This window comes from Ranitomeya variabilis, chromosome 7 (genome assembly GCF_051348905.1).
Source record: "Ranitomeya variabilis isolate aRanVar5 chromosome 7, aRanVar5.hap1, whole genome shotgun sequence".
In the NCBI taxonomy this organism is placed as follows: domain Eukaryota; kingdom Metazoa; phylum Chordata; class Amphibia; order Anura; family Dendrobatidae; genus Ranitomeya; species Ranitomeya variabilis.
In genome coordinates, this window is record NC_135238.1 from 241,960,698 (window position 1) to 241,982,366 (window position 21,669).

Sequence of the window (21,669 nt, forward strand, 5' to 3'; positions counted from 1 at the left end):
TTATAGGTGGGGTCGTTACGGACTACTACTACTATTACTATTTTTTTTTACTTTTTTACTTTGTCCCAGGAAGGGACATCACAGATCGATGATCTGACAGTTTGCACAGCACTCTGTCAGATCACCGATCTGACATACAGCCGTGCAGACTTACCAGCACCTGCACGGCACCCGGAAGTAATCCCTGCAGGACCCGGATGCAGCCCTGCGGCCATTTTGGATCCGGGGCCTGCAGGGATAGGAGGTAAGAAACCCTCGCAGCAACGCGATCACATCGCGTTGCTCCGGGGGTCTCAGGGAAGCCCGCAGGGCTTGCCAAAATAATTATTTTTTCTATAAAATAGTTTTTATCGTATAAAAGCGCCAAAACATAAAAAAAGATATAAATGAGGTATCGCTGTAATCGTACTGACCCGAAGAATAAAACTGCTTTATCAATTTTACCAAACGTGGAACGGTATAAACGCCTCCCCCAAAAGAAATTCATGAATAGGTGGTTTTTGGTCATTCTGACTCACAAAAATCAGAATAAAAAGCGATCAAAAAATCTCCCGTGCCCGAACATGTTACCAATAAAAACGTCAACTCGTTCCGCAAAAAACAAGACCTCACATGACTCTGTGGACTCAAATATGGAAAAATTATAGCTCTTAAAATGTGGTAACGCAAAAAATATTTTTTGCAATAAAAAGCGTCTTTCAGTGTGTGACGGCTGCCAATCATAAAAATCCGCTAAAAAAACGCTATAAAAGTAAATCAAACCCCCCTTCATCACCCGCTTCATTAGGGAAAAATTCAAAAATTTAAAAAATGTATTTATTTCCATTTTCCCATTAGGGTTAGGGCTAGGGTTAGGCTTGGGGCTAGGGTTGGGGCAAGGGTTAAGGCTACAGTTAGGGTTGGGGCTAAAGTTAGGGTTAGGGTTGGGGCTAAAGTTAGGGTTAGGGTTTGGATTACATTTACGGTTGGGAATAGGGTTGCGATGCCTCCCTGCACCGCCGGCACACCGCGATCATGAATGATCGCGGTTTGCCGGGGGTTAATGTGCCGGGGGCGGTCCGTGACCGCTCCTGGCACATAGTGCCGGATGTAAGCTGCGATAGGCAGCTGACACCCAGCCGCGCTCCCCCCGTGAGCGCGTCCGATCATGCTGGACGTACTACTCCGTCCTTGGGAATTAGGGCCCACCCCACATGGACGGAATAGTACGTCCAATGGCAGAAAGGGGTTAATACAAAAGGTACAATGCTTACAGTAAAAAAAAATATAAAAATATGGTAATAAAAAGACATACAAACAAATATGCAAAAACAGTTATAAAATAAAGGGAGAAACAGAAATATCAAACTTTGCAGTCTGGTACTCTGTCCCTGAGGGAGGGCGAAATATGGAATGGAACACATCAGCTCTCCAGGCTGCCCCCACATGTGAAAATTTTTTAATGTATACAAGCCTAATTTATAGAGTCACCCTGGATGACAGATTTCTAGACCAGCCCCTCAAGTTGATATTCCAATTGCTTGTTTTTGATTGGACCACGGCCACGACCCCAATTAATATATTCTTTTCTCTGAGATCCTTTGTGTAAATCTTCCCACAGATAGATAGTGTCAGGCTGTAATTGACATCTCTCTTCCAAAGAGCCGAAGGTGTGAAGCGCTTCCTCTTTCCTGGTCCTAGCTAGACCCCCTGGCGAGATTAGAGACAGAAGTCTGCTGTCTCATGATAATGCATATTAACACCTGGGTGAGACCTGCAGCCTTCAGGACAGATGTTAAATTAAACTAGTCACACAATAAACCTATACATAGTTCACTGCACACATATATATTTATACATATTTCACCACAGTCCCCCTCGTGAACAGTCCTCCCAGAAGGAGTTCAGGGGAAAAGGTAAATCTGGACGGTGGAGCTACCCGAAGGGGGCTAGAGGCAGGAACATCCTTGTCCCTCAACAACAGCAGACCCCGGACAAACTGACTCTCCAGTGGGGGGTCGACTCTCGGATTTTCTCACCCAATGGCAGTCCATATCCACAAACCAGTGGATCCTCCGCACCATACAATTTGGGCTGAAGTTGGAATTCGAGAGTCCCCTTCCCCCCCCCCCCAGTGTCTGAGAATTACCGTTACAGTGTCTAGATCTCCAGAATTCCTTACTCCTACAAGTACAAGATCTCTTGCAAAAAAAAGTAATTTCACAGGTACTCCAGCAGGAGATGGTCAGAGGCCATTATTCTCGCCTATTCCTCATAAGGAAGCCTTCCGGAAAATGCAGGGTTATCATAAATTTAAAACCCCTGAATCAGTTCATCAAATACCAGAGGTTCAAGATGGAGTCGATCAGAACCGCAATCCCTCTTAGGGTACGTGTCCACGTTCAGGAAACACTGCGTGTTTGACGCTGCGTGGGGCCGCAGCGTCAAACACGCAGCGTCCAGATGTTCCAGCATAGTGGAGGGGATTTTATGAAATCCCGTGTCCACTATGCGTGGAAACACGCATCCGTCGGCCCTGCGACTCCGGACATGCTGCGCGTCTTTTAAGATCGCAGCATGTCCGTGTTCTTTGCGGCGACGCTGCGCCGCCGCAAGGAATAACAGGGCCCTATGCAAGGGGTGCGATGATGCCGGATGTGTGCAATGAACACATCCGGCATCATCGCGTCCCAGAAGGGGACGGGGCTTAGCTCCGAGCGGGTTTGCCGCTTTGACGATACCGCCGGCCATCCTGATCGTAGACACATACCCTTATTGGAAAAGACTGGGTGATGGCTACGATAGACCTGAGGGACGCTTACTACCATGTTCCGATCCATCCGAATCACAGGAAGTTCCTCAGGTTGGCAGTCTCCTACAACCGGGGGATCAAGCATTTCCAGTTGAATGCGCTCCCGTTCGGCATATCCTCAGCACTGAGGGTGTTCTCCAAGATCATGAGGGAAGCCGTCATCTTCATCCGTCTTCCTAAGGGAATATGTGTCGTTCCATATTTAGACGACTTCCTCATAGTCGCTCCATCGATATCTCGGCTGAATCTGGATGTGTCAAAAACACCGGAGATCCTCGAATCCCTAGGCTGGATCCCAAATCTTTAGAAGTCAGACCTCCACCCTTCCCCAAAGAAGAAATTCCTGGGGATTCTCTTAGACTCGGAAAAGAGGACATCCTTCCCGAGGATCATCAGCGTGACCTTCGTCAGAGAATCTCCAGTTTCAAACAACAAAGGTCACCGACCTTAAGAGAGTCCATTCTGGGGTCCCTGACATCGTGTATTAAGGCAGTGTCCTGGGCTCAGGTACATAAACGAACCCTCCAATCACACGTCCTTCTATACTCAGGGAGGTATCGGAATGTACTGTCCAGGAAAATTCCGCTTCACGGACATGTGAAGTCGGCCATCTCGTGGTTGAATTGCTGAAATCTGCAGCGGGGGGTGAGCTGAGATCAGCTCCCCCTGAAAGTACTTTGTACAGATGCCAGCCGAAGAAGTTGGGGAGCCGTGGTGGAGGAAGCATATTTCCAAGGACTGTGGTCCCCGGACATAAGATCCAGATCTTCAAACCTGAGAGAACTGAAGGCCGTGGAGGAAGCACTGATAGCCGCTTCATCTCTTATCCAAAACCATCATGTTCGTATCTACTCCGACAACGTAACTGCGGTGGCCTATCTCCGAAACCAAGGTGGCACGAAATATGCCAGCTTAAAACTAATCGCGGCAAGGATATTTATCTGGGCAGAGAAACGCCTTTTGTCCATCTCAGCAGTACATCTGAAGGGTTCGGACAATATCCAGGTGGACTTCCTCAGCAGGAAGGACGTCCATCCGGGAGAATGGTGCCTGAACCAAGCGGTCTTCCTATCCCTGACCTTGAGATGGGGGAACCCAGAGGTCGATTTATTTGCAAATGCTCAAAATACAAAAACATATTTCTCCCTCAATCCTGCATACGGATCTCGGGGGATAGATGCTTTCGCCCATCCATGGATTTTCAACCTGGCTTACGCCTTCCCACCAATCCCTATGCTGGCGAAGACGCTGCAGAAGATCCCGTTGGACCAGGTCACGACAATCTTAATTGCTCCAATGAGACCAGGGCGGAGTTGGTACAGTGCTTTGATGGACATGGCCCAGGGAGGTCCCTTCTGCCCCAAAAGACCGACCTCCTTTTTCAGGGTCCCCTACTTTACCCAAACCTCAACAGATTGAACCTTGCGGCTTGGTTACTGAAGCCAGCATCCTAAAAGCCAGAGGTTTCTCGGACAGGGTAATCCAGACTCTCCAAAAGAGCAGAAAACCAGTGACCAATGCCATCTATGGCAAAGTATGGAAGAAGTTCTCTTGGTGTCTTCCCAACGTTCCTGATCCCTTCCACCCAAACATTGCTCAGGTCCTAGACTTCCTCCAGAAGGGATTAGAGCTAGGGCTTACACCAAACACACTGAGGATTCAGCTTTCTGCCCTCAGTTCCTTTTTTGACCAGGACCTGGCCGGGCACTGCTGGATCAAACGGTTTATGACCTCTGCAAGCAGAATACATCCTAGACTCCCTAGTCTAGGATGTATTCCCCCGGGATCTAAATTTATTGCTCAACAGTCTAACTCAGGTCCCATTTGAACCCTTGTCTTCGATATCTTTAAAAATCCTGCAGGGTTTGGAGGATTGACCAGAATATTTTTATTCAGTTTTCAGGCCAAAATAAAGGAAAGAGAGCAGCAAAAAGCACAATTGCAAACTAGATCAAACAGGCCATCTGTCTAGCATATTCGTGTTGGTATGACTCCAAGGTGAATGTCGTGGAAGGTGACTGGAGAAAATAGAATTAGTCTTACCAGTAATTCGGTTTCTAGGAACCCTCCACGACAGCACTAATTTCCCTCCCTATCTGATACTCCTATTGGATGATTCCTGCTCTTTGGTGGTAACTATACATGCTAGTGTGTCCAGAAAAAAACATGGAGATAGCGGGAAGGGGAGGGTTATTTAACCTCTGTGTTTCCTCACCCCCATTAGGGCAGGGAAACATCCTCCAAGGAGACTGTTGTGGAAGGTTCCTAGAAACCGAATTACCAGTAAGACTAATTCTATTTATTTTTTATTGGCCACGCAGAAAGAATATGGAGGCGCCAGTTCTATAGCATGAGGTGATACGCCTGACCACAAAACACCTCGGCTAATCCTGGGAGGTGCGAAGCTACGAGTGCAAGGTGAATCAACCAAGATCAAGTCAAGCGGCCGCACTCGCCCAATCCTGCAGCTGGAAACTGCTTTATTGTGTCCAGACCTTATTAGCGATGTGCAGGTACAATCCAAGGAAGTCGGCGATGGAACAGAGGGATGTGGACTGCGGCTGTTTCTCATCCGCCTGACACTGCTGCTGGTCCATGGAAGGACTGGTGAGTGCGACTTTTCTATTTGATTTTTTACCAGATTGCACTCGTCTATTTTTCTCGCAGATGAGAATGAGCCCTTATAGTTTTTCTATCTGATCCACTCCTTGTTTTGGCAAAGAAACACTGATGAAAACTCACTGACCTGTGAATGAGGCCTTGAAAAGAAAACCACACACGAGAGGAGCCGGAGGCATACACTTATCACCCCGGCGTCACAATCTGTGATGGAGCTTACACAGTCACAGCTCTCTGGCGCCCTCCTTACCCTCAGGTCAGTCAGGGAACTGCACCTAGGATAAGTAGTTGCCGGAGAGGCAGCCCTGCCATGTGCTGGTCATCGGGGCACTCTGCAGTGACGGCGGTATATATAGCACCAGTCCCAGGCCAGGAATATATGTATAAACCTACTGCCAGAATCCCCCAGTAACGGTACGTTCACATTTGCGTTGTGCACCGCAGCGTCGGCGCAAACCAAAACGCAGCAAAACGCATGCACAACGCTGCGTTTTGCGCCGCATGTGTCCTTTTTTTCATTGATTTTTGACGCAGCAAAAATGCAACTTGCTGCGTCCTCTGCGCCCAGACGCGGGCGCCGCAGGGACGCATGCGGCGCAAAACGCAAGTGCGACGCATGTCCATGCGCCCCCATGTTAAATATACGGGCGCATGACGCATGCGGCGACGCTGCGGCGCCCGACGCTGCGGCGCACACCGCAAATGTGAACGTAGGGTAACACCAGGACAGTATGCTGCCACCAGTTCCTCGTTAGATATAAGCCCGCTCCGTTAACAAGCTTATATCAGGTCAGAAACCAACCCCAGGTAGCGTATAAGTACTAGCCAGACTCACAGACGTGGGAGATAGGGTTTTAAGATAAAAGAGGCGAACAAATTAATTGATATTTTAATTGCCAAAAGGCGCACTAGAAACTACAAATATATGCATAGTAATATACAGATAATACAGCCAGAGGTGCAGATAAAGGGAGGGTACAGGTTGGGATTGCAGTTAGCTGTATGTGTCACGTCATCGGTCCTTGTAATATGTGGATCCAGGGAAGCTCTCGTATCCACAGGAACCTTCTTAGTTACTGGTCCGTCTCCACATGTGACGTAACGCGGCTTCCATAGCAGAACAATAACAAAGGCTAAACGTGTGTGGCTAGCTTTTTACCCCTAGCTCGCCCCCTCCCATATTCGCACCGCCCCTCTGGGTCGGACTGAAATCTCCTCCCTTGACCTCCTAGCTGAAATAATTCCCAGTATCTAGGATGGGTCATAACTTCCTAGCGGGAGGTCCAAACGGGACGACTGACGTCTCAACGGGTTCGTTGGGGCTGGACCGATATGGAGAGTCCAAACTCGGGTTGGCTAAGTGGTTCTGGAGGGCCGGCCTCGATAGTTCGGAATCCAGGACTGCTGGAGAGATGAGACGCAGGGTAGGGGTGCATGCAGGGGGCTCCCAGGGTTCTGGTGGTATATCGGACAGAACCCTGAGATGAAGTTGAAGAAACTTGGGGCTCATGAAGGAACAAAGTGTGAAAAAGTTCCATTTATTGTGCATCCAAAATATTGTTGTTAAACGTTTTCGGTCCTGGTTTGGAACTTCATCAGAACTGGTATAGTTGCAGAAATTCTATTTCCCAGTGTAGTTGTCCTGTTGTCTAGTGAAATATAAACAAGGACTCAGGATGCCACGTGAGAGAAGGAACCCGATGTAGGTTGGCGATCTGCGTCACATCACTGATGTAATGATGAGAACACACCCCTTATATTCCAGCCCCGCCCCTGGTGATGACATCACTGATCTTATGAGACCACACCCCTTATACTCCAGCCCCGCCCCCGGTGATTACAACACTGATATAATGATGAGAACACACCCCTTATATTCCAGCCCCGCCCCTGGTGATGCATCGCAGATATAATGATGAGACCACACCCCTTATACTCCAGCCCCGCCCCGGTGATGACATCACTGATATAATGATGAGACCACACCCCTTATACTCCAGCCCCGCCCCCGGTGATGACAACACTGATATAATGATGAGAACACACCCCTTATATTCCAGCCACGCCCCTGGTGATGCCATCGCAGATATAATGATGAGACCACACCCCTTATACTCCAGCCCCGCCCTGGTGATGACATCACTGATATAATGATGAGACCACACCCCTTATACTCCAGCCCCGCCCCCGGTGATGACAACACTGATATAATGATGAGAACACACCCGTTATATTCCAGCCCCGCCCCTGGTGATGCCATCGCAGATATACATGAGACCACACCCCTTATACTCCAGCCCCGCCCCTGGTGATGACATCACTGATATAATGGTCTCCGTCCGCCCGCAGACCCCCTTCCCTGCCCTCACAGCCCTTTATAGAGATGAGTGGACACAATGTGACAATCTATAAGTTTTATAACAATCTCCATTGTACATATAGACACACTCGTCATTTGTTGTTGTTTTCAGTTATCAGCCAGCTGAGAGATGGGCCGTTGGTTCCTCATAGGAATGACGGGGCAGCACAGGGGGAGGCGCTCGTCCTCTCCCGTCATGACGGCTCCTCTGCCCTTTAACCCTTCAGTTCACAGCTGGATGCAATATCATCTTACAATAAAAGTAAAAAGAAAATGGCGTCCGTGCATTGTGTGCGGGCAGCGACGGCTCCAGCGCTGGGGGCGGGGTCATTGCTGGTCACGTTATCCCACTCACTGTACCTGCCAATAAGCGGGGGCATTGATAAGATGTGGTAGGTCACAGCACCACCCGGGGGCCGCGCCTAATAATTCCGGTCTTGTTTGGCCATTTCATACCACGGATTCTGCAGAGGAAAAAAAAGAAACGTTTATTGAGATTCAGCTCAAAGTCTGAGGATCCCCCGGGCCGGCCCTGCCCCCACATATCTGCAACACCTTCCCACCTGACAGATCCTGGTGACAACCAGTAATCGCCACCATGGCACCACCTGAAGGAGTTGTCAGGATTCACCTTGCCTACACATAAGGGCTAGCGTCAACTGGTGGAGGGAGCAAATGACTGCAATACAAGGGTACAAGAGCGCAGTGTCCTGCCGGAGAGCGCGGGGCCCTGCCTTAGAGCGCAGGAGTCCTGCCGGAGAGCGCAGAGTCCTGCCGGAGAGCACATGGTCATGCCGGAGAGCACATGGTCCTGCCCGAGAGCGCGGGGTCCTGCTGGAGAGCACATGGTCCTGCCCGAGAGCACAGGGTCCTGCTGGAGAGCGTATGGTCCTGCCGGAGAGCACATGGTCCTGCCCGAGAGCGCGGGGTCCTGCTGGAGAGCACATGGTCCTGCCCGAGAGCGCAGGTCCTGCCGGAGAGCGTATGGCCCTGCCGGAGAGCACATGGTCCTGCCCGAGAGCGCGGGGTCCTGCCCGAGAGCGCAGGGTCCTGCTGGAGAGCACATGGTCCTGCCCGGGAGCGCAGGGTCCTGCCAGAGAGCGCGGGGTCCTGCCCGAGAGCGCGGGGTCCTGCTGGAGAGCACATGGTCCTGCCTGAGAGCGCAGGGTCCTACCCGAGAGCGCAGGGTTGTGACTGAGAGCGCGGGGTCCTGACCGAGAGTCTTGAGCAGGAGACCCCCTATCTGGTAACTATGAGCAGTCTGGACAGGGGTGGCCTTGGAGGTTACCCCCACTCCACCTGCTCGCACTGCACCGTACTCTACGCACCTCTTCGTAGTCCCGTTTCGGCAAGTTTCGGGAATATTCCTCGTAATCTTCAAACACGTTGGCACCTTTGTTCACCTCGCCCAGGTCGATCTTTGCTTGAACTTTTGGGAATAGTCGCGCCGGGGCGGGGCTGTCCCCTGAGAACGGCGCCTCCTCCTTCTCGATCAGCGTCGCCCGGTCACTTTGTTTCTTTCCTTTCTTGGAGCTGCCAGGAAATAATTCAGGGTGAGACGTGCAGCGCCCCCATATGGCGGTATTATACCACCGCTGTGTCCTGAGAGCCAGAATATGGCGCCACACCTGGAGGCGCATCTTCAAAACTCTCACCTGACGGTAACAGCAATCACTGCGCCCCACAGAGCGACGACCGCCGCACCGAGCACCACGCCAACGATCACCAGCATCAGCTGAAAGTCTGAGGGGAGAATGTGAGATTGTGAGATGGTGACATGGAGGGGAAGGGGGAGAGCAGGCAACTCAGCGCCCCCATAACAGTGCCAGACACAGTGCCTCCATAACAATGCCAGACACAGCACCCCATAACAGTGCCAGACACAGCACCCCATAACAGTGCCAGACACAGCGCCCCCATAACAGTGCCAGACACAGTGCCTCCATAACAGTGCCAGACTCAGCACCCCCATAACGGTGCCAGACGCCAAAATCCTTCCTGGAATCCGTGTAGGTCATTAACATATTAGTTAGAAATTGCCGATATATATTTAATGAAATAATTAACAGGTAAATAATAATAAGTCCTGACTGAAGATTCTGAAATGTGAAATGTAACGTCTAACAGATCTATAATATGGAAAATGTGCACAAGTAAAATCCCAAATAACGTGACGGCGTCATGATATTATATGGTCACAACCGTGAGCACGGCTGATCCGGCTGTGATGTGCGGCCTCTCCTTACTGCACACAACACTTGGTGCTTTATATATGGCCTATCTATATGTTACACAGCGGGGGCAGCTGACCCCTAGACATGATACATTGTATCCTATGAATGTATGAATGTAGCAGGTGATTAACCAGGAATTATCTAAATGAACATTCAGGTCCACTGCTGCCTAATCCTACAGCCACCTACCTAACCCTACAGCCACCTACCTAACCCTACAGCCGCCCGCCTAACCCTACAGCCACCTACCTAGTCCTACAGCCGCCCGCCTAACCCTACAGCTGCCTACCTAGTCCTACAGCCACCCGCCTAACCCTACAGCCACCTACCTAACCCTACAGCTGCCCGCCTAACCCTACAGCCACCTACCTAGTCCTACAGCCGCCCGCCTAACCCTACCACCACCTACCTAACCCTACAGCCGCCTACCTAACCCTACAGCCGCCTACCTAACCCTACAGCCGCCTACCTAACCCTACAGCCACCTACCTAACCCTACAGCCGCCTACCTAACCCTACAGCCGCCTACCTAACCCTACAGCCGCCTACCTAACCCTACAGCCGCCTACCTAACCCTACAGCCGCCTACCTAACCCTACAGCCACCTACTTAACTCTACAGCCACCTACCTAACCCTACAGCCGCCTACCTAACCCTACAGCTGCCTACTTAACCCTACAGCCGCCTACCTAACCCTACAGCCGCCTACTTAACCCTACAGCCGCCTACCTAACCCTACAGCCGCCTACCTAACCCTACAGCCACCTACCTAACCCTATAGCCACCTACCTAACCCTACAGCCACCTACCTAACCCTACAGCCGCCTACCTAACCCTACAGCCGCCTACCTAACCCTACAGCCGCCTACCTAACCCTACAGCCGCCTACCTAACCCTACAGCCGCCTAATTAACCCTACAGCCGCCTACCTAACCTTACAGCCACCTACTTAACCCTACAGCCACCTACCTAACCCTACAGCCGCCTACCTAACCCTACAGCCGCCTACTTAACCCTACAGCCGCCTACCTAACCCTACAGCCGCCTACTTAACCCTACAGCCGCCTACCTAACCCTACAGCCACCTACCTAACCCTACAGCCACCTACCTAACCCTATAGCCACCTACCTAACCCTACAGCCACCTACCTAACCCTACAGCCGCCTACCTAACCCTACAGCCGCCTACCTAACCCCACAGCCGCCTACCTAACCCTACAGCCGCCTACCTAACCCTACAGCCGCCTACCTAACCCTACAGCCGCCTACTTAACCCTACAGCCACCTACCTAACCCTACAGCCACCTACCTAACCCTACAGCCACCTACCTAACCCTACAGCCACCTACCTAACCCTACAGCCGCCTACTTAACCCTACAGCCACCTACCTAACCCTACAGCCACCTACCTAACCCTATAGCCACCTACCTAACCCTACAGCCACCTACCTAACCCTACAGCCACCTACCTAACCCTATAGCCACCTACCTAACCCTACAGCCGCCTGCCTAACCCTACAGCCGCCCGCCTAACCCTACACTGCTCCTTGTAATAGAGGGTCTCACTAGGTGACTGCCACTAATCAGACACTGTGGTCTCTCAGACTAGGATAAAATCTATTATGTAGGCTAAGTTCACACTGGGTGTTTTTGCTGCTTTTTTTATGCTAATTTTCAGCTGCGTTTTACAGCACCAGCAAAACCTATGAGATTTCAAAAATCTAATGCACACAGCTTGTTTTTTTGTCATCGGTATTTTGTGCTCTGCTTGTTTTTTGGACATAGAGCTTGCCACTTCTTTCAGCGTTTTTTCAGTGTTTTTGCATGAAAAATCACCACCAAAAAACACAGCAAAACATGTGTTTTTGCTACAGTTTCTTTCCTGCCAAGCACTCAGGTTTTGCTGCAGGAGAAAAAAGGCAGCAAAAACATCCAATGTGAACTTGGCTGTCTAGGGGTCAGCAGCCCCCGCTGTGTAACATATAGATAGGCCATATATAAAGCACCAAGTGTTGTGTGCAGTAAGGAGAGGCCGCACATCACAGCCGGATCAGCCGTGCTCACGGTTGTGACCATATAATATGATGACGCCGTCACGTTATTTGGGATTTTACTTGTGCACATTTTCCATATTATAGATTTACTAGCTGTACTACCCGGCTTCGCCCGGGTTAATGACTGCTGTTAGCAAAATAGAATGTGTTAACAAAAATTTATTCTGCACACAAAAACCACAAAACAAATAGATAGAAATGTAATTATTAAAAGGCAAAAACTAAGCAAATAGAAGCATTTCACAACATATATTAGCTTTGTTATACTGAGAATGTCTTTGTTGCCTATATTAACCAATCAGAGCTCAGGTTAATTAACTGTAGCAAAATAGAAGCTGAGCTGTGATTGGTTGCTATTGGCAGCCTGATAAATCCCCAGCCAACAGGAAGCCCTCCCCCCTGGCAGTATATATTAGCTCACACATACACATAATAGACAGGTCATGTGACTGACAGCTGCCGTATTTCCTATATGGTACATTTGTTGCTCTTGTAGTTTGCTTATTAATCAGATTTTTATTTTTGAAGGACAATACCAGACTTGTGTGTGTTTTAGGGCGAGTTTTATGTGTCAAGTTGTGTGTGTTGAGTTGCGTGTGGCGACATGCATGTAGCGACTTTTGTGAGATGAGTTTTGTGTGGCGACATGCGTGTAGCAACATTTTGTGTGTTGAGTTGCATGTGACAGGTTAGTGTAGCAAGTTGTGTGCAGCAAGATTTGTGCATGGCGAGTTTTGCGCGTGGCGAGTTTTATGTGTGGTGCATTTTGAGTATGTGCAAGTTTTGTGTGAGGCAACTTTTGCATGTGGTGCAACTTTTGTACATGTGGCAATTTTTCTGTGTGTGCAAGTTTTGCATGAGGTGAGTTTTCCATGAGGTGAGTTTTGCACGTGTGGCGAGTTTTGCGTGAGCCTAGTTTTGCATATGGCGAGTTTTGCATGTAGCAAGTTTTGAGTGGTGACTTTTGTGTTTCGACTTTTATGTGGCGAGGTTGGTGTGTGTGTGTGGTGAAATGTGTGCTGAGGGTGGTATATGTGTTCAAGCACGTGGTAGTGTGTGGCGCATTTTGTGTTTGTGTTCATATCCCCGTGTGTGGTGAGTATCCCATGTCGGGGCCCCACCTTAGCAACTGTACGGTATATACTCTTTGTCGCCATCGCTCTCATTCTTTAAGTCCTCATTGTTCACATCTGGCAGCTGTCAATTTTCCTCCAACACTTTTCCCTTCACTTTTTCCCCATTATGTAGATAGGAGCAAAATTGTTTGGTGAATTGGAACGCGCGGGGTTAAAATTTCACCTCACAACATAGCCTATGACGCTCTCGGGGTCCAGACGTGTGACTGTGCAAAATTTTGTGGCTGTAGCTGCGACGGTACAGATGCCAATCCCGGACATACACACATACATACATACACACATTCAGCTTTATATATTAGATATACCTGTATGTAATCTCCTGTATATAGTATATACCTGTGTGTCATCTCACCTATATATAGTATATATCTGTGTGTCATCTCCTGTATATAGTATATACCTGTATGTCATCTCCTCCTATACATAGCATATACCTGTGTCATCTCCTCCTGTATATACTATATACCTGTAGGTAATCTGCTCCTGTATATAGTATATACCTGTGTGTCATCTCCTCCTGTATATAGTATATACCTGTATGTCATCTCCTCCTGTATGTAGTATGTACCTGTATGTCATCTCCTCCTCTATATAGTATATACCTGTGTGTCATCTCTCCTGTATATAGTATATATCTGTGTGTCATCTCCTCCTGTATATAGTATATACCTGTGTGTCATCTCCCCTGTAAATAGTATATACCTGTGTGTCATCTCCTGTATATAGTATATAGCTGTATGCCATCTCCTCCTGTATTAGCCCTCGTTCACACGTTATTTGGTCAGTATTTTTACCTCAGTATTTGTAAGCTAAAATGGCAGCCTGATAAATCCCCAGCCAACAGTAAGCCCACCCCCTGGCAGTATATATTAGCTCACACATACACATAATAGACTGGTCATGTGACTGACAGCTGCCGGATTCCTATATGGTACATTTGTTGCTCTTGTAGTTTGTCTGCTTATTAATCAGATTTTTATTTTTGAAGGATACCAGACTTGTGTGTGTTTTAGGGCGAGTTTCGTGTGTCAAGTTGTGTGTGTTGAGTTGCGTGTGGCGACATGCATGTAGGGACTTTTGTGAGATGAGTTTTGTGTGGCGACATGCGTGTAGCAACTTTTTGTGTGTCGAGTTGCATGTGACAGGTTAGTGTAGCAAGTTGTGTGCAGCAAGTTTTGCGCATGGCGAGTTTTGCGCGTGGCGAGTTTTATGTGTGGTGCCTTTTGAGTATGTGCAAGTTTTGTGTGAGGCAACTTTTGCATGTGTTGCAACTTTTGTGCATGTGGCAATTTTTCTGCGTGTGGCAATTTTTCTGCGTGTGCAAGTTTTGCGTGTGGCGAGTTTTGCACGTGTGGCGAGTTTTGCATGTGGAGAGTTTTGCGCGTGGCGAGTTTTGAGCGGCGACTTTTGTGTTTCTACTTTTATGTGGCGAGGTTGGTGTATGTGTGGTGAAATGTGCACTGAGGGTGGTATATGTGTTCGAGCACGTGGTAGTGTGTGGCGCATTTTGTGTGTGTGTTCATATCCCCGTGGTGGTGTGATTATCCCATGTTGGGGCCCCACCTTAGCAACTGTACAGTATATACTCTTTGGTGCCATCGCTGTCATTCTTTAAGTCCCCCTTGTTCACATCTGGCAGCTGTTAATTTGCCTCCAACACTTTTCCTTTCATTTTTTCCCCATTATGTAGATAGGGGCAAAATTGTTTGGTGACTTGGAAAGCGCGGGGTTAAAATTTCACCTCACAATATAGCTTTGACGCTCTCAGGGTCCAGACGTGTGACTGTGCAAAATTTTGTGCCTGTAGCTGCGACGCCTCCAACACTTTTCCTTTCACTTTTTCCCCATTATGTAGATAGGGGCAAAATTGTTTGGTGAATTGGAAAGCGCGGGGTTAAAATTTCACCTCACAACATAGCCTATGACGCTCTCGGGGTCCAGACGTGTGACTGTGCAAAATTTTGTGGCTGTAGCTGCTACGGTTCAGATGCCAATCCCGGACATACATACATACATACATACACACACACACACATTCAGCTTTATATATTAGATTAGAAGTTACATTTCACATTTTGGAATCTTCAGTTAGGAATTATTTGTCTTTACTAACAGTACGAGACACAATGCCCAATAACAGTGCCAGACACAATGCCCCATAACAGTGCCAGACACAATGCCCCATAACAGTGCCAGACACAATGCCCCATAACAGTGCCAGACACAATGCCCCATAACAGTGCCAGACACAATGCCCCATAACAGTGCCAGACACAATGCCCCATAACAGTGCCAGACATAGCGCCCCCACCCCCCAAACCAGTGCTAGACACTGTTCCCCAAAACAGTGCCAGACACAATGCCCCATAAGTGCCAGACAGCGCCCCCAAAACACTACCAGACACAATGCCCATGACAGTGCCAGTCATAGCGCCCCCACCCACCAAAACAGTGCTAGACACTGTTCCCCAAAACAGTGCCAGACACAATGCCCCATAACAGTGCCAGTCATAGCACCTCCACCTCCCAAAACAGTGCTAGACACAGCACCCCCATAACAATACAAGACACAACGCCCCTGTAAGAACAGTGCTCCTCATAGTTAGTTGTGGTCACTTGTGTCCCAGTTTTGCCCCTCGGGGGTGTCTGAGGTCCCCGCTTGCACTTACTGTCTGTACAGTTCTCTCCGGAGTATCCAAAATCACATCTGTAAAAAAAATACAGAAAGAAAGGTGAGTGTTGCACCACTGAGCTGCTATGCTGCCCTATATACAGTACAATGCTAACCACTGAGCCGCTATGCAGCCCTATATACAGTATAATGCCAACTACTGAGCTGCTATGCTGCCCTATATACAGTACAATGCTAACCACTGAGCTGCTATGCTGCCCTATATACAGTATAATGTTAACCACTGAACCACTATGCTGTCCTATCTACAGTACAATGCTAACCACTGAGCCGCTATGCTGCCCTATATACAGTATAATGCCAACTACTGAGCTGCTATGCTGCCCTATATACAGTATAATGTTAACCACTGAACCACTATGCTGTCCTATCTACAGTACAATGCTAACCACTGAGCCGTTATTCTGCCCTATATACAGTACAATGCTAACCACTGAGCCGATATGCTGCCCTATATACAGTACAATGCTAACCACTGAGCTGCTATGCTTCCCTATATACAGTATAATATTAACCACTGAACCACTATGCTGCCCTATATACAGTAAAATGCTAACCACTGTGCTGCTATGCTGCCCTATATACAGTATAATATTAACCACTGAACCGCTATGCTGCCCTATATACAGTACAATGCTAACCACTGAGCTGTTATGCTGCTCTATATACAGTACAATGCTAACCACTGAGCCACTATGCAGCCCTATATACAGTATAATGCCAACTACTGAGCTGCTATGCTGCCCTATATACAGTACAATGCTAACCACTGAGCTGCTATGCTGCCCTATATACAGTACAATGCTAACCACTGAGCTGCTATGCTGCCCTATATACAGTATAATGTTAACCACTGAACCACTATGCTGTCCTATCTACAGTACAATGCTAACCACTGAGCCGCTATGCTGCCCTATATACAGTATAATGTTAACCACTGAACCACTATGCTGTCCTATCTACAGTACAATGCTAACCACTGAGCCGCTATGCTGCCCTATATACAGTATAATGCCAACTACTGAGCTGCTATGCTGCCCTATATACAGTATAATGTTAACCACTGAACCACTATGCTGTCCTATCTACAGTACAATGCTAACCACTGAGCCGTTATTCTGCCCTATATACAGTACAATGCTAACCACTGAGCCGATATGCTGCCCTATATACAGTACAATGCTAACCACTGAGCTGCTATGCTTCCCTATATACAGTATAATATTAACCACTGAACCACTATGCTGCCCTATATACAGTAAAATGCTAACCACTGAGCTGCTATGCTGCCCTATATACAGTATAATATTAACCACTGAACCGCTATGCTGCCCTATATACAGTACAATGCTAACCACTGAGCTGTTATGCTGCTCTATATACAGTACAATGCTAACCACTGAGCCACTATGCTGCCCTATATACAGTACAATGCTAACCACTGAGCCGCTATGCTGCCCTATATACAGTACAATGCTAACCACTGAGCTGCTATGCTTCCCTATATACAGTATAATATTAACCACTGAACCACTATGCTGCCCTATATACAGTAAAATGCTAACCACTGAGCTGCTATGCTGCCCTATATACAGTATAATATTAACCACTGAACCGCTATGCTGCCCTATATACAGTACAATGCTAACCACTGAGCTGTTATGCTGCCCTATATACAGTACAATGCTAACCACTGAGCCACTATGCTGCCCTATATACAGTACAATGCTAACCACTGAGCCGCTATGCTGCCCTATATACAGTACAATGCTAACCACTGTGCCGCTATGCTGCCCTATATACAGTACAATGCTAACAACTGAGACGCTATGCTGCCCTATATATAGAACAATGCTAACCACTGAGCCACTGTGTTGCTAATCAAAATTAATTTTCCAATATTGTATTACTTTCTTACATTGTGTCAGGTTACTACATTGCGTTACATCATACGTGGGTAAAGTTCAAGCCGCAGTCAGTTCTAGTCCTTTGTTGTCCCTATCCGGCTTGTGGACCATTATAGCCAACGGGCTTGCAAATGTGAATACCCCCACCCAGCGTCTCGAGCTCACTCCTTTGCATCCTCAGGAGCCGTTGGCTCCCTGCTGCACAATTCATCCTTGTGACTGAACATCACTGTGCAGCAGGAGCGATGAAGTAACTAGCTTGCACCTCTATGCACAGACCAGAGCAGGGCATCGAGGAAACGAGACAAGGAGAGTAGTCCTATTATTTGTATTTATTTTTTTTGTGTGTCAGTAGTTGGGTGAAACTGTGGGGACATCATACTGTGTGTGGGGGGAATGTACTGTGGGGACATTATACTGTGTGTGGGGGGAATGTACTGTGGGACATCATATGGTGTGGGGGGAATGTACTGTGGGGACATCATACTGTGTGGGGGATTGTACTGTGGGGACATCATACTGTGTGTGTGGGGGGGGAATGTACTGTGGGGACATTATACTGTGTGTGTGGGGGGGGAATGTACTGTGGGAACATCATACGGTGTGGGGGATGTACTGTGGGGACATCATACTGTGTGTGGGGGGGAATGTACTGTGGGGACATCCTACTGTGTGTGTGGGGGGAATGTACTGTTGCGACATCATACGGTGTGGGGGGAATGTACTGTGGGGACATCATACTGTGTGGGGATATTGTCATGATTCTCAATGGCGAGAGAACATAGCCCAGCATATATGAGAACTAGCTCTTGGAAGATGGAAACTATACTGACCATGAACTAAACCTGCCGCACAACTAGAAGTGGCCGGGTAGCATGCCTACGTTTTTTATCCCTAGATGCCCAGCGCCAGCCGGAGAACTACCTAATCCTAGCAGAGGAAAAGACAGTCCTGGCTCACCTCTAGAGAAATTTTCCCAAAAGGCAGACAGAGGCCCCCACATATATTGGCGGTGATTTTAGATGAAATGACAAACGTAGTATGAAAATAGGTTTAGCAAAATCGAGGTCCGCTTACTAGATAGCATGAAGACAGAAAGGGCACTTTCATGGTCAGCAGAAAACCCTATCAAAACACCATCCAGAAATTACTTTAAGACTCTAGCATTAACTCATAACACCAGAGTGGCAATTTCCGCTCACAAGAGCTTTCCAGACACAGTAACGAAACAGCAGCTGTGAACAGGAACAAAATGCAAAAACACACAAGGACAAAAGTCCAACTTAGCTAGGAGTTGTCTAGTAGCAGGAACATGCACAGAAGGCTTCTGATTACATTGTTGACCGGCATGAAACTGACAGAGGAGCAAGGTTATATAGCGACTCCCACATCCTGATAGGAGCAGGTGAACAGAGGGGATGATGCACACAAGTACAATTCCACAAGTGGCCACCGGGGGAGCCCAGAATCCAATTTCACAACAGTACCCCCCCCTCAAGGAGGGGGCACCGAACCCTCACCAGAACCACCAGGGCGATCAGGATGAGCCCTATGAAAGGCACGGACAAGATCGGAGGCATGAACATCAGAGGCAGTGACCCAAGAATTATCCTCCTGACCGTATCCCTTCCATTTGACCAGATACTGGAGTTTCCGTCTGGAAACACAAGAGTCTAAGATCTTTTCCACAATGTACTCCAACTCACCCTCAACCAACACCGGAGCAGGAGGCTCAACGGAAGGCACAGCCGGTACCTCATACCTGCGCAACAATGACCGATGAAAAACATTATGAATCGAAAAGGATGCAGGGAGGTCCAAACGGAAGGACACAGGGTTAAGAATCTCCAATATCTTGTACGGGCCGATGAACCGAGGCTTAAACTTAGGAGAAGAAACCCTCATAGGGACAAAACGAGAAGACAACCACACCAAGTCCCCAACACAAAGCCGAGGACCAACACGACGACGGCGGTTGGCAAAAAGCTGAGTCTTCTCCTGGGACAACTTCAAATTGTCCACCACCTGCCCCCAAATCTGATGCAACCTCTCCACCACAGCATCCACTCCAGGACAATCCGAAGATTCCACTTGACCGGAGGAAAATCGAGGATGAAACCCCGAATTACAGAAAAACGGGGACACCAAGGTGGCAGAGCTGGCCCGATTATTGAGGGCGAACTCCGCCAAAGGCAAAAAAGCAACCCAATCATCCTGATCCGCAGACACAAAACACCTCAAATATGTCTCCAAGGTCTGATTAGTCCGCTCGGTCTGGCCATTAGTCTGAGGATGGAAAGCAGACGAAAAAGACAAATCTATGCCCATCCTAGCACAGAATGCCCGCCAAAATCTAGACACGAATTGGGTCCCTCTGTCAGAAACGATATTCTCCGGAATACCATGCAAACGAACAACATTTTGAAAAAACAGAGGAACCAACTCGGAAGAAGAAGGCAACTTAGGCAAGGGAACCAGATGGACCATCTTAGAGAAACGGTCACACACCACCCAGATGACAGACATCTTCTGAGAAACAGGCAGATCCGAAATAAAATCCATCGAGATGTGCGTCCAAGGCCTCTTCGGGATAGGCAAGGGTAACAACAATCCACTAGCCCGAGAACAACAAGGCTTGGCCCGAGCACAAACGTCACAAGACTGCACAAAGCCTCGCACATCTCGTGACAGGGAAGGCCACCAGAAGGACCTTGCCACCAAATCCCTGGTACCAAAGATTCCAGGATGACCTGCCAACGCAGAAGAATGAACCTCAGAGATGACTCTACTGGTCCAATCATCAGGAACAAACAGTCTACCAGGTGGGCAACGATCAGGTCTATCCGCCTGAAACTCCTGCAAGGCCCGCCGCAGGTCTGGAGAAACGGCAGACAATATCACTCCATCTTTAAGGATACCTGTGGGCTCAGAATTACCAGGGGAGTCAGGCTCAAAACTCCTAGAAAGGGCATCCGCCTTAACATTCTTAGAACCCGGTAGGTAAGACACCACAAAATTAAACCGAGAGAAAAACAACGACCAGCGCGCCTGTCTAGGATTCAGGCGCCTGGCAGACTCAAGGTAAATTAAATTTTTGTGGTCAGTCAATACCACCACCTGATGTCTGGCCCCCTCAAGCCAGTGACGCCACTCCTCAAAAGCCCACTTCATGGCCAAAAGCTCCCGATTCCCAATATCATAATTCCGCTCGGCGGGCGAAAATTTACGGGAAAAAAAGGCACAAGGTCTCATCACGGAGCAGTCGGAACTTCTCTGCGACAACACCGCCCCAGCTCCGATTTCAGAAGCGTCGACCTCAACCTGAAAAGGAAGAGCAACATCAGGCTGACGCAACACTGGGGCGGAAGAAAAGCGGAGCTTGAGCTCCCGAAAGGCCTCCACAGCATCAGGGGACCAATCAGCAACATCAGCACCCTTCTTAGTCAAATCAGTCAATGGTTTTACAACATCAGAAAAACCAGCAATAAATCGACGATAAAAGTTAGCAAAGCCCAAAAATTTCTGAAGACTCTTAAGAGAAGAGGGTTGCGTCCAATCACAAATAGCCTGAACCTTGACAGGATCCATCTCGATGGAAGAGGGGGAAAAAATGTATCCCAAGAAGGAAATCTTTTGAACCCCAAAAACACACTTAGAACCCTTCACACACAAGGAATTAGACCGCAAAACCTGAAAAACCCTCCTGACCTGCTGGACATGAGAGTCCCAGTCATCCGAAAAAATCAGAATATCATCCAGATACACAATCATAAATTTATCCAAATAATCGCGGAAAATGTCATGCATAAAGGACTGGAAGACTGAAGGGGCATTTGAAAGACCAAAAGGCATCACCAAATACTCAAAATGGCCC

General features: G+C 48.3%; 1 protein-coding gene across 2 annotated transcripts in view; it reads right to left on the bottom strand.

Moving 5' to 3' along the window:
* Positions 1 to 7,809: 7,809 nt before the first annotated feature.
* Positions 7,810 to 21,669, bottom strand: part of MUC13 (mucin 13, cell surface associated) — a 60,518-nt gene continuing 46,658 nt past the window's right edge. For both annotated transcript variants that reach the window (XM_077273337.1, XM_077273336.1), the window contains 4 exons: positions 15,866 to 15,903; positions 9,425 to 9,512; positions 9,098 to 9,302; positions 7,810 to 8,233 (listed from right to left, as the gene is read on the bottom strand). In XM_077273337.1, the coding sequence (XP_077129452.1) occupies positions 8,192 to 8,233; positions 9,098 to 9,302; positions 9,425 to 9,512; positions 15,866 to 15,903 (373 nt within the window). In that variant the 3' untranslated portion in view covers positions 7,810 to 8,191. The remainder of the gene's footprint in view (positions 8,234 to 9,097; positions 9,303 to 9,424; positions 9,513 to 15,865; positions 15,904 to 21,669) is intronic.